At 45.3% G+C, this 13,358-nt stretch overlaps 4 protein-coding genes across 4 annotated transcripts; 1 reads left to right on the top strand and 3 right to left on the bottom strand.

The window, feature by feature from the left end:
• Positions 1-975: 975 nt before the first annotated feature.
• Positions 976-2,022, bottom strand: Triagg1_856 (uncharacterized protein; the record flags this gene model as incomplete). Its single annotated transcript, XM_062902006.1, has 1 exon — positions 976-2,022. The coding sequence occupies one exon, from the start codon at positions 2,020-2,022 to the stop codon at positions 976-978; it is 1,047 nt and encodes a 348-aa protein (XP_062760080.1).
• A 310-nt stretch (positions 2,023-2,332) lies between these two features.
• Triagg1_855 (uncharacterized protein) lies at positions 2,333-6,135 on the bottom strand (the record flags this gene model as incomplete). Its single annotated transcript, XM_062901995.1, has 3 exons — positions 2,333-3,857; positions 4,185-5,486; positions 5,702-6,135. 3 exons carry the CDS (start codon positions 6,133-6,135, stop codon positions 2,333-2,335), a joined length of 3,261 nt encoding a protein of 1,086 aa, XP_062760079.1.
• Positions 6,136-7,308: 1,173 nt separating this feature from the next.
• Triagg1_854 (uncharacterized protein) lies at positions 7,309-8,811 on the bottom strand (the record flags this gene model as incomplete). The annotated part of the gene is made up of 2 exons (XM_062901984.1): positions 7,309-8,660; positions 8,727-8,811. 2 exons carry the CDS (start codon positions 8,809-8,811, stop codon positions 7,309-7,311), a joined length of 1,437 nt encoding a protein of 478 aa, XP_062760078.1.
• A 994-nt stretch (positions 8,812-9,805) lies between these two features.
• Triagg1_853 (uncharacterized protein) lies at positions 9,806-11,589 on the top strand (the record flags this gene model as incomplete). Its single annotated transcript, XM_062901973.1, has 3 exons — positions 9,806-9,935; positions 10,001-10,843; positions 10,901-11,589. 3 exons carry the CDS (start codon positions 9,806-9,808, stop codon positions 11,587-11,589), a joined length of 1,662 nt encoding a protein of 553 aa, XP_062760077.1.
• Between the last annotated feature and the right edge of the window lie 1,769 nt (positions 11,590-13,358).

Genomic DNA, 13,358 nt, shown 5'->3' with positions numbered 1-13,358 from the left:
AGAAGCGAGTTCCTCATTTAGGAAACACTATATAAGCGAGTTCATAAATCCACACTCTAAAATAGTTGTATGCAATCAGCCATGACTAACATGTAAATCTATCCTCTCTTTTTCTGTGACACGGAGCAAATAGTCCTCGTGGTTTCCCGAGATACAAGCTTCACACCAAGCTTATTCTCAACACCCGAGGCCCGAGGGAACCTGCGTCTTGAAAACTAGCAGGTTACCCATTCATAGAATAGTGGATCATATTGCCAAGAATTACTACTACCTACCAAGAACTGCAAATGGTAGTACGTAGTTCAGACTATAATCTTACTAGTTTCTAAATAGCTACTCCGACGTTGGACGAGATGGGAGATTTTGGTCATCAACCTGATAAATGAAGGCCGCTCTTCCTAAGTGGGACTGCAGTGGTGTTATTCTCAGAAGTTTCAGATGCAGGCAGATGCTTATGTTACTCAATATCAGCTGAGCCGCTTAATTCACTCCCTGTTGCTGAACTACATGTAGACTGGCTTATAACTGTTGCTTCATAATAATCCAGATCGGCAAGAATAGGAGCAATGACATAAGACGTACATTATTAATACCACTTGGTCAGACAGTTAATGCAACTTTTGTCGTAGGAAGGTAATCGTGGCCCCGCGGAGATGTCGCTGTTGAATTCGAATGAGTAGTGGACTCAAGGGTGGTACTTCATGATTACTATCCTGAGAGAATTTCAATCATACTCGATTGCAGCAAGAGTTTGGATTAGACATGCCAAGTCTAGGAGCCACACATATCAACTGGCTTAAGTCAGCCTGCAAAGACCAGGTTCATTAACATAACATGTATGTGTATTAGTTGCCTATCAGTCAACCAATACTAACAACTTGTACCGTTATAGCAGCGCATATTACATCCCAGCCTTATTGAGATAATAATCCAACAAAAAGGAAGACGAAGAACGGAAATATGCAATGAAAACAACTACCCATCTTCCCTGAAGATGGCACACAATGGCCTTAGTGGCAAAATCCTTAACCCCGAAAGAGCCGTCCACTCGGGTACATCGTAAGCACTGAACCAGTCAACATCCGTTTCCAATCTCGAATTAGCCTCCATCGCGTGTCGACACTTAGTACATTTGTTCCTTGGCGATGCCATAATTGTGCAATCACAACTTCGAGAATCAGTGGAATCGCTATAATCATCTCCTACATCTTGATCGTTCTCAGGAGAGGGCTCATCTCTTTCATACTCGAAGAGTATGGCTAGTCCGCCTAAGCTATCCGTGGTAGTAGACTTGTGGAACGGAATCTGATGTGCATCGCTGAATATGTTGAGCTTTTGTTCGAGGATGTAGATGAAATCTCTGGGGCAAGAACAGACAGCGAGGTCGATGGGCGTCCTTTCATCCTTGTTTCTGATGGATAGGTCTGCCCCTGCATTGAATATCAGCTCTATGGCCTGTACATTGGCAGTTATGGCAGCAATGTGGAGGGTCGTATTTCCATTTGTGTCTCGAATGTTGATTTGATCCGATTCCATGACTTTAAGAAGGGCGGCTATAGGATAGCCTGACCAATGTCCTAGCCTGGCAGCAATATGCAGAGGTGTCCGTGTATTGTGATCTTGAAGAGATGGATCTGCTCCATTGACTAGCAGCTGATCCATTATGTGATTCCTTTCGTTGTATATGGTTGCTGCGCAGTGTAATGCGGATAATCCCTGGCTATCCACGGCGTTCACGTTTACGGGAATATCCATAAGCACCTCGATAACCTCGTCGTCCCGGAGACAGATAGCAGCCTGTAGGAGAGTCGAGCCATCTTCCCAGTATCGATAATTATCAACGATGTTGCCAATCGCTTCCAAGGTTTCGTATTTTGAGTCTAACAGCGCGATTGATTGCGATTGCTCGACCGGACTAGAACAAGAGGCATCGTCATCTTCATCGTCATCGCTATCGTCATCTTCATCGTCATCGCTATCGTCATCGCTATCGTCAACAGGAGAGGTAAGATTGGCACGCATTCTGCCGCTTAGAAGGGTGAAAAGTGCGCTTGTAGTTCTACTGCAACGATACTGCCCTATATTGCTATACCCAAGTAGGTGAGCAACTGTCAGGGGTCCAAGGAAGGAAGAGGCATAATGAAGTCACGAAGCCGGAGAGTGCCGCCGATGCCGCTGCTAAGAGACTAGCCGCAGCCAGGGTTTTCTATATAAAGGAGCGTAAATTCCCTTTGTTCTAGAGGAGGTCAGAGATAAATACAGTCATTGTGTGCCCCCTAGCTGCTCGTTCCCTTTGTGACGACTAGAACCTCTCCTTGACTCTATCACTCTCTCATACGCCGCCATTCCTGACAGCAACACACTCCTTACAGGACGTTGATACTGACGCAAGGAAGGGCACATTGAGATAATCATCGATAGCGACATGACCTGGTCGACGAGCATTCTTTTCGCGCAATATATCGATTAGTGAATAATTGCAGACATTGGAGGTAACAAACTGCAGGGCCGAAATGTAGCTGTTTGCGGAAACGGATGAATTGGCATCTGCACCATGGTCGATTAACGTGGCCATAGCCGGCTCGTTCTCGTGATTCAGAGCATGTGCTAACGCATTTTGCCCCTTATGGTCGAACAACTCAATATTTGCATGCCCCCCGAGCAAAGTGTCCAATCTGATAGAGGGACGTGACTTCGTTGCCAGCATCAAGGGGGTTCTCCCGTTGTGGTCCGTGACATTGATGTTGAGGCCGTGATCCAGTAAGAGCCTCATCTTCTTGCTGGCGATCTCGGCATTGGGTTCTCGAAGAAGATCGAAGAAGTGCCACACTTCCTCCCAGTGACCAAGAATAATCTCCTCACTTTTGTCCAGACAAAGATACTCCGTTAATCCTCGGACACTAGCCGCTCCCAAGTCTAATAGCATTTCAAACACTTCGATATTATCGCCGGCTAAGCTCAAAGCGCTGGCAAGAAAATTATACAAGTCTTCTCGAGGGGGGTTGGTCCGCCGCTCAACCAGCATCCGACTGACATCTTCGGAGGTAACAGGACTGGATGCTATCAGCGTTCCGTTCCGGAGAACGCCTAGATTTTGAAAACTGTCACCCATAATCCCGTACAATTGATAAATAAGATGCAGCCCCGGTAGCCTAGAATGGCGAGAGAATTCGAGTAAAGCGCCGAACAGCTCCTCGAGGTCCTGCAACCCGTGCACAAATGGGTTGTCTTTCAAGACTATCTCCTGTATAGCCAAAACCAGCTGGAAATAGTGGCAAGCCTTTAAACTCGTACAACGTTTCCAGAATATTTGAAATAAATCATCACGATCCTTGGTGTAAGCAAAGGCCATGGCTTCAGCAAAGGCATGAGCTTCGAACTGTTTGTTTTCGCTCAAAATGGAGGAGACAATATCCACAGATCCAGCAACAGTTGCAGCAAGGAGAGGGCTATTCTTGGCCTGAACTTCTCCATAAGCATTGGCTCCCTGCTCAATGAGCCTCTTCGCTATGTCATGACGTTCGCACTCAATAGCAACCGATAGAGCCTCGACCATGGTACTCGGGGAGATTGTCAATTGCTCAAGGATCCAGGTCAGGACTTGGACATTCCCCCATTTGCAAGCTAATAGAATGGCTCCCTCATTTCGATAATTCAAAAGGTCCCATTCTGTCCATTTTGATGCTTGCATCATGTCAAGAAGCCAGACAAGTCCAAATGTACAAGCTAGGAACAAGGGTGATGCTGACGGGCTTGCGATACACTCGAGTCTCTCGAGCAGCCATTCCTCTACTTCAAAAGCCTGTGAAGACTGATGAAGATTCCATACATCAGACACCCAGTCTTCGAACGCATCACTATATTTCTGTAACCTTGCATTGTTCACAGATACTAAAGATTGGTCGCTTGTTACATTCTGAAAGAAGAATATCGTCAAGATTGAATGGAGAGTATTGGACTTCCAATAATCTCCGATATGGGTGCAGTGAACTGGCCAGTATAACATGGCGTAAGGTTTAATTTCGGCGTCCAAGCAATCGCGAAGTTAGTATGCCCAGTCAATTGCAGTGTTCATATAGGAATCCAAGCATCGTTGGAGAACAAAAGCATGGCACTCCGTTGTTGCATAAGAATCCAATGTCTCGAGATACTCGCGGACAGACAAATGTGCGAATCGAACATACCCTTGATCGTCGATTACCACCATATTGTAGCAAATATCGAGAATGTTCTTACTTGAAATGAAATGATGCTCGGAAGCAAATATGATTGCCGCCACGAGTTCCTCAGTTGTCATAAGCTTCTGCGCGCATAGCAGCCACTTGAAGACCCGCTCAGCCAAAACACGACTTGGTCGTGAAAGGTCTAGGATGTGACGGTAGCTTCGATCGTAAGACTCTCTGAGGGTTTGTGGGAGCTGGCCGACCTCTTCTCTCACGTCGCTTTCGATTTTGATGCGTCCACTATCACACAGGTTGTCGATCTGAAGTGTAACCCATCTGAACATGCCCTGTGCTTTGTCTTTTAGTGTAATTGACACCTCTTGAACTAAATCATTGAGCATCTTCCCGTGGAGAAGCCTCTTATTAGCTAGAGCCTGAGATAGTGTATAATCGATAAACCTCTCTATATCCAGGCGGTTGTCATCTGCTCGAATATAGATGTTTGGGGAGCTTGACAGGTGACAGCAAATGTCTCCATCATCCCTGCTGGTGACCATGATCTTGATAACACTGGGTGACTGCCTGAGTATATCACCCAATGCAGATAATAGTTTATGCCTCCGAGCCGGATCGCATTCATCGAGTGCATCTATAACGATCGTTGCTGGATCTCGTTCAAAAAGGCGTGACATCATGTCTTGAGTGTCTGATGGACTCAAGGACAATATATCCGTGTCATATAACTCTGACTCTTTGTCTCTAGCCTTGAATTCTTTCACAATGATATCCTTGATCTCTCCTTGGTCATTGATTGATAGTTGCTTCAAAATACTTCGGAAGACTTCATCAGGACTGCTACGATTAGGTTCAGCCGGATTTCTAGCACAATAGAAATAGGCGACAGGGGCAGGATTTGGCGACAGGGTGTTGTCTTGGAGCAGTTTCTGGACAATCCTATGCGCAAGCTTTGTTTTTCCACAACCAGGAATCCCATGGAGCCACAGGATAGCTGATGAACTCGTATCCTGCCAGCGAATGAACTCTGGATGCTCTAACAGCCAGTTTCCAGATCCTGGAAGGTGGTCCTTTCCTTCTAACTGATGATGATATCGCGTATTTATCTGAGACAGCCAGTTGAGTATTCTTGTCTTCTCTTGTCGGCTCAGGCTTTTGTGAAGCTCGGTAAGCTGGGCGGAAGATCTGATGATTGGTTTTCCCAAGGCGGAAAGATATTGTGTGATCTTTTCAGTTTTGGCACTTGTCGCCTCAGTCTCTTCCAGCTGAACAATGAGGAGGCAAGATTCAACATCTGACAATTTCTTACTAATTATGTCGAGATATTGCTGAACTTCTGATTCCGGAGTGCTCAAAGTTGATTTAATAACTCGCTTCACAGTATGAGTGCTGAAGTATTGCCGAGCTTTCGCGAGGTAGCGTAATATAGAAGTATAGAGCTTCACCATCGCGAGCTGCAATTGCTTCCGGGAAAGGACAATGGAACAGCAGGCTGGAAATAGACTTCTTCCAAACATGCGCACCTTGGAAGGATGCTGGATACCCTTTCCACCCCATCAACCATAGCCCCAAACGTCTGGGCGTCATTCATCGCAACCTGGAGAATAATAAGGATCCCAGCCCACGGCACAGCGGCATGTAGCGGGTCATACTGGACAACTGTCGATCCAACTTCATTGAACCTGGTAATCCATGTCGTTATCTTTTCCAGCTTGTCGCGAATAATGACGATTTCGCCTTCCTTCTTCTTGAATTTCCACCTTCTCTGGAGACAAATCTCCTTCTTTCCTTCAGCAAGGGCCAGTATCTGGTGAAGAATTTCGAGCTTGTTGCCATTTTCAACGATTATGAGCAACCTCTCACTGTCCGGGAGCTTTCGCAGCGCCGCTTCCCACAGCGACTTCTCCTGAGATTGGAATGTTGATGGCGACGAAGAGTTTGCAGTAGTACTCATCATAAGTAGTTCTGTATCTAGATTAATTCGAATATTTAAAAAAAAACTGGCATAATTCTGCAATCGTGAGGTGAAGTTTGCGTTGGGCAGCAGAGGGTGGCTGCCTGGGGTATCATTTAATGGATGGCAAAGTTAAGGCTGTGCTTTACGCAGCATAGCCTTAATTGCATGTAAATGTATGCCGTCCGACGTGCATTTCAGCCTGAAGAGTATGCCTTGCACACTGCCCACTAAACTATTCTCTTCCGCCCTTGAATGAGACAGGACATGACCAAACAACAAATTCGTCAAAGGGTGAATGTAGCTACTCAGTGGTCGCAGATGTTAAACGAAGTAGCAGTACTATCGGCGCAGGAAAAGCCTGCGTGAGAAGGATCCGGATTACTACATATCCTGACCTTTACATACCGCAATCCGGTACACAGCTCTTGAGCCATTTCTATTATACCGGTACTGGGCTATCTGTGCTCAACGGCAAATTGGAAAATAATAAAGGTACCTAGAGTAATTGATGAATTAATTTTAAGTTAAATAATACTAGAGACAAAGCCAAGAGATTTGAAGAAAGAAAAAATCAGGGCTTGGAATTAGACATCAAATGTATTAGAGTAGCTCATATTTGTTCCTATTCTTTCGATTCATAAAATGAGACGAAGATTATAGCATATAACTTCTGCTCTTAGTATGATCCTATGCGATCCAGGCAAGATGATTAAGCCTACTTGAATAGTCACAAGCTGCTGCATAGAAGCTCGGATTACACAAAGCGGGAGATGCTTTTAATAATATTCTACGTTTCTCCTTTGCCAGATACGGACCTTGCGCTCATCATTCTATGCGCTGGCGTGCCGGCAGCCGTAAAACCTCGGAATGTAACGATGTCTGCCAAAGGGGTGTCCGATTCAAATCACATGTCCTCATTTGGAAGATTAAGCCAAGGTTTACTAATCAAGAATCTTGTCCAATAGGTCATGAATATTCTCATGTGAACCAGATCACCTTATCTACTCTTTCTATCTAAATGTAGTACGAGTTGAATCATTCTGTAACCGAGATGATCAATACTGAACGAACCTCAATTTGCCACCAGGTTAGAGTAATCCATTCTACAAAGCAAAGCAAGACTCACAAAAAAAAAGTTCAACAATACCGGGATCTAGGCTACAGAGAGCTTTCTTAGAAGACAAAGATTTCGTCGCTCATCTTTGCACTTCCTCCAGGGTGCTTATACCCTAAGCTCACAAGCGACTTCTTGGCCGCAATAACCATTGCAGGCGGTCCACAGATCATAACTTTGCTTCCCTCTCCGCCCGGAGAAGGGAACATCTCAGCCATCATGTCCTTCGTTACATAGCCAGATCCAAATTTCCACTCAGAAGAATGATTCTCAAGTATATAGTAAACTTTGAAGATCTTTGGGTATCGCCTAGCAAAAGTATCCAGCTCCTCCCTGAGAAGGATATCCTGTTCTGTTCGGTTGGCGTAGATGAGACTGATCTCTGTGGTATCACGGTCGCTTTCGCAGATGGCCCGGATAATCTGGAACATAGGTGTAATTCCCGTGCCACCAGCTACCATGCCTATCTTCTTGCATAATTTCCGAGAGTATCGCATCGCTCCTTTGGGACCCCTGAAGTGAACCTCATCGCCAATGTTTAGGTTGGCTAAATAGCCATTTGTCATTTTCCCGTTGGGGTAAATCTTGATAAGGAGCTCCAGAATGCCCTTGTCGGCGTTATTCGACGTCGGAGTATAGGATCGCGTTACAGTTTCCCCGTCAATAACTGCGGTAATGGCAACATGCTGGCCCGTTGGCAAACCAAGTATGGGATGCGAAGAGGGCAAGGTGAATGTTAGACGGTATACATTTGGCGACACCAACTCTTTTTTGGCTAGAGGAATCGCAGATGCAGCTGCCTCCGAGTCTAGCCATCCCCTTTGCTGTAGAAGATTGAACTCGGGAGTCTTTGGCACCTTGAAATGGTAGGGATACTTTGGTGAGTCTAAGGAAATGACAATCTTGAGCAGCCTACGAACAATCAGAGTATGGACTGATGCTAGAACACCGGCTCCAACTAGCAATCCCATCGCAAAACTAGGTTTTGTGGAGGTGGAAGCAACAACAGTGTCAGAAGAGGCAGCCCACTTTGGCGCAAATGTGATGAGATTCTTGCCAATTGATGAGGCTTGAGACATCAGATGGCGATTCACGCCGTAGGTAGTAAGGCCATAGTATAAGGCAGCAGTGCCAAGTGAAACTATGGTGTACTTGGTGGTGCTAGACATGGCTTTCTTCGTAGTTGATGAAGTATAGCGTTTCGGAGGCGTTGATGGGTTGGCAAGTGCGATTCTCGCTTTTATTTCTTTGTATCCCTTGAGTTTGCCTATTCGTAGTGGCATCATTAAGTCGAAGGCATCGTCTGAGTGGCCGGCATTGTCGAAAGCCTCACTAGCATTGGTGCCAGCTGCCTCTATGAGCACGTCTACACCACCAGGATGGCTCTGGATATACTTTGTCACATCGTAGACTACGGCAGAAATGTTAACTTGCTCTAATAGAGACCAAGGAGCCTTTTTTTTTTTGTCTGTCTCACCTTCTCCATGAATGACCATCCACGCATCTTCTGCGCTATTGTGCAGCCAAATTTCTTTCTGGGAGTATTCTACAACCTCTGACATAATGATGAATAGAAAAAATGCACGATGAAGAGAGCTGGAAATTGATACTTTGCCAGAATGGGTGGTGGCGGCTTTTTAACCGCCAGATAGAAATGTTGAATTATATTGACCAGTACCCCTGATTACTGAAGTTTGTGGACGTATGTTACAATGAAGTTTAGTAAAGTCATCATTCTCTGACCAACATTGGCATGGCCTAGCTCATCGCCATGGGACTCCTTTTTTTTTGTTAGGAGCATTTCCGCGAAATACCACGCAAACATGGTCCGTTCGCCCTGATTTTACCAGTCCAGAGAGACCATACGCCGTAAATCTTGAAACACACCCATCTAAACATCCTTAAAGCCGACCCGACTCGCTTGAAGCCGATTCATCTACAAGTTCCTCGGAACAATTTCTCGCGTCCAACTCGAAGTGTGTGGGGGATCAGTAATCAACGCCATCGAAAGCCACTGCCGTTATATCGACCTCCTTAGCGGCGGTTCAAGCCGTTGAATATGTCCGAGATTCGATGCGAGTTTTATTTCCCAAAAGGGATATTACGAGGGTCTATAGGCTGAATACATTACACATTCTTACCTATCTGGAGGTGGCCGAAACCGAGGTCTGTAACTCAGTAATTATAAATTATGCGATTCACTATAGGGGCACAAAACCTGGCAGAAAAATCCGAGGTAAAAAGCATTTCAGGTAATTTTCTACTATGTGATCATATTCCGAGGACATGAAGCTGTAAATCAGCTGCCGACTCAGTTACCCCGACCATGATTATTTCCTTCGCCATCAGGAGTCTCCGCGGAGGAGGGTTCACAACCTGTGGTGACAGATGTATCAGCTAAAGAAGAAGAGGAAATACTTAAAAACAAAGTCTTCTCCAATCTCTAGATAACATCTAAAGAATCCCCACCAGTTGAGTTTACAGACCTTCTTTTCAAGACCTTTTGACAATTTTGGTAATTTTGAAAAGATATTGGCAGTATTGCCTACTTTCGAAATGTCTACTCTTTTTTATCTCTTGGGAGAGCAGCCGTCTTCTACGATAGAGTTCGGGGTCTCTACATCATCAGATTTTGAAGACTTGCAAGATCTGGTTGCGTCCCATTTTGCCATCGTGGAGCCTCGCGGTTAGTGCTGAATTCCGAGGGAAAAAACATATAGAATCATTTACTCATATTGCCTGTGACTTTAGGTGTTGGCTTTGTGTCTGATGATCAATACCTTACATCGGTAGCAGATGTACTTGCTGCTGAAGGGCCTATTGCAATCTCCATCGATGGCGGCGCGGTGCGCGAGATTCCTGGACCCAAAGGGCTTCCATATCTTGGCAATTTTACTCAGATATACCCTGACCATCTTGGTAATCATCAAAGGCTTTTCGAAACATATGGCAAGCTTTTCGCCGTCACCACGTTTGGCACTACGTGGAATTACACAAACGATCCCAATCTGACCAACATCTTCTTTACCGAAAGCGAATTCTTCACCAAGGGTGTCATTGATGGCCATCCTCTACACGCATTCAATTTGGGAGATGCCGGCATCTTCTTCGGTAGCACAGACACTGAGAGCTGGCGTGCAAACCACAAGTTCTTCCCCCCAGCACTGGGTCCCAAGGCTGTGAAGCATTATGCACCTAAACTCCAGGATACAATTGAGGACGCGTTTTCCGTCTTCGACCAACTAGACAAAGACGGCGAGGCTTGGAATGTATTTCCATATATGCTGAAACTAACATCTCAAGCCATTGTCAAGCTCGTCCTGGGTATGCAAGTTCGTCATTTTGCAACAGCGGATACGCCACTTGATGAGATAGTGTCCATGATCATTGAAATCTTAGTATTGGCCAGGAAAGTGAATCGCTATGGCTCTTGGTACGGCAGTCTGCCATTTGGGGACCCTCAAAAACTCCGCAATGTTACTAAGATGATTCGCGAGCGGTTGGAAAAGAAGATGGAAGAAATTGAAAATGCCAAAATGGGGGCAAAAGAACTTGAATTGCAAGAAGCTGCTTTAGAAGCAGACCACTTGATTGGTATGCAACTACTCACCATCCCTCGTAAAGAACAGTGTTAACCAAGCTTAACATCAGATTTTGCTATTCGAGCACGAGACAGTAAAGGAAATAGGTTGAGTAAAGATCACGCCTCTCTAGGTGTAACCGTCATCGCTGGCGCTGGCTTTTCAACCACAGCGGCGCTGCTCTCTTGGTTGATATATGGCCTAGTCTTTTATGAAGGGATGCAAGATCGCATCCTCCAAGAGCTTATTGACAATGATTGGAACGAAGATACGGTCGCTACACCAGAGCTAACCCATAATCTCAAGTTTTTGGAGAAGTACATCAAGGAAACACAGCGGCGACACAATGGATCGTTCCAACCGGGTCGCACAGCCAAGACTGACTTGATCTTACCTGGAGGATACAAGATGAAAAAAGACTCCCTCGTCATCTTGGCTCTACACCACCTTCACACAAACTCCAAGCAATGGGACAGCCCTCTACGGTTCGATCCCGACCGCTGGGACACTGAAGAAGTCAAAAACCGCCCAGCAGGGTCGTTTCAGCCTTTTGGCTCTGGAGCTCGCAGCTGTATAGGCTTCAACCTGGCATTGGAAGAAGTCAAGATATTTTTACCCAAATTTGTGTACCGCTACAAGTTCACGTTGGCCAAAATGGACGAAGCGGTTCAGTACGATCCAAACCAGGTAGTCATCAAGCCAGACAACTTGTACGTTCGCGCGGAGAGAAGAGTGCGATGGCCAGCGAAGTCCGAATAAGCTATACGCTTATCGCTGACGCCACCTTTTTGACGGTCAGCAAGGTGTGGGCCATATTAGTTCTTGTATCCTTTCTTTATTTCGATCAGCCTGAGAATGTCAACATGTCAATGAATGGGAATTAATAAACACAACGAAGTCTTTTGTTATCAGCCTGACGAAGACTTTCATTCGCTTGCTGTGAACTGAAACCACGTTACCTAAACGTACTGTGTCCCAACTCCGTAAATGGATCAAGGTGAAGGATTTTCATGTGGTCTCTTGCAAGGCTCGTCGCATGGCTTGCTGACGCTACTATCCCTGTTGCAGGTCACCGACCTTGCGGTCTTCCGCAAGGTATATCAGCACTAATGCGTAAACTCCTGATCCGATAGCTCGATAGCGCAGGGGGGCTTCCAATGCTATGCCGCAATCATCGTGTTCCAGAATTCGGAATTGCAAGGCGTGTTAGACCGCCGTACTTCGTATTACTTTTTTGGTCTTCCCTGCAGACACGGATGAATGTTCGGGGAGATCTCTTCCCACCCTTTCACGGAGCCGTGCTGTATTTGGCAATTCTAGCCGTAGCGCAAAGACGGCGGGGAGTTAAGCTAGGTGACTTTAACTTTTGAACTTTTCAGTAATGTCTTGACTTGCGTCACAGTGGATAAGCGCGTCGTAATCTAGGAAGACCATGTTGCTCCCCTGTAAGATAGCTACTGTTGGAAGGATTAGCTCGGCCCTCGGCAATTGTCATGCTTGTTATTCTGACTGCAGTGATATTAAGGAGACAACTACATTACCAGCGAAGACTTTCCAGGTTTCAGACATCTTATGAGTCGATGTCCGAAGAAGTCATAGTAGTTTGTTAGGCTTAATCAAAATTGAGTCTCGCAATAAAATAGTATCGCCTAAAGTAACATTAGTTGTACTTGAACTTAGAGCCATTGAAGCCACACAGGTTAGTTTCGGCACGAATGATCAACTTGTTGTACATTACTACTCTGTACGGTAGAGTAATATGAGCTATCACCTTACAAGCATGTTCCTATGCTTCCTAGACAGGACTCTTTTATCTTTTCTTACATACTTCTTTTTTTTTTCTTTTTTCTTTTTTTTTTAAAAAATAGTTTCCCGATTTTCTTGTCTTTTCCCGATTTCCTTTCTGTTTCCCGCTTTCTTTTTTTAGCCACCCTTTGGTTTCACCTACTAAGCTACTTACCAAGACTACACTCAACCACATAGGATGGATTCAACCCGACAACTTCCCGATCAAGTTACAGTGCATACAGAGCAAAACTCATTTGAACATCCGGAAACAACAAGCTTTGATACAGCGTCCGCGGACGACTCGGGCTTAAATCCGAAAGTTTTAGGTATGACTCGCCTTAACATAAGTGGCACGTACAATATAAGCCTGGTGACACATAACTCCTTGGTTAATTTGTCTGAATCGGCGGCAAAGCGGGCGGGTTTCCGCTCATATCAAGTTTAGCACTTAAAGAAGGCGCAATTAATACACCCGAGAATAGTACAACAGGCAGCGAGCTAGGTAGGTAGTGAGGTATCGGATGGCAACTTCCGCAACTCTATTTTTTTTCGTCTGACAGATAGTAACTCGGATGTTGTACTCTTTCCTTTTGTAATTAGCAGTTTTTATTATCTTAGACATTTATCTATTTGTTATGTATCATTTTGTTCGGAAGTTCCGAACCCTTGATTCCTAGCGCCCCCATAAATCACCTTGTATCTCCATTTACCCTTCCTGGGTTGATGCTTAGTATGAGCTC

This window comes from Trichoderma aggressivum (assembly GCF_033847375.1).
Source record: "Trichoderma aggressivum f. europaeum strain CBS 100526 chromosome Unknown scaffold_002, whole genome shotgun sequence".
Lineage (NCBI taxonomy): Eukaryota > Fungi > Ascomycota > Sordariomycetes > Hypocreales > Hypocreaceae > Trichoderma > Trichoderma aggressivum.
Note: the sequence above shows the minus strand (reverse complement) of the source record. Positions and strands in the feature narration are given on the sequence as shown.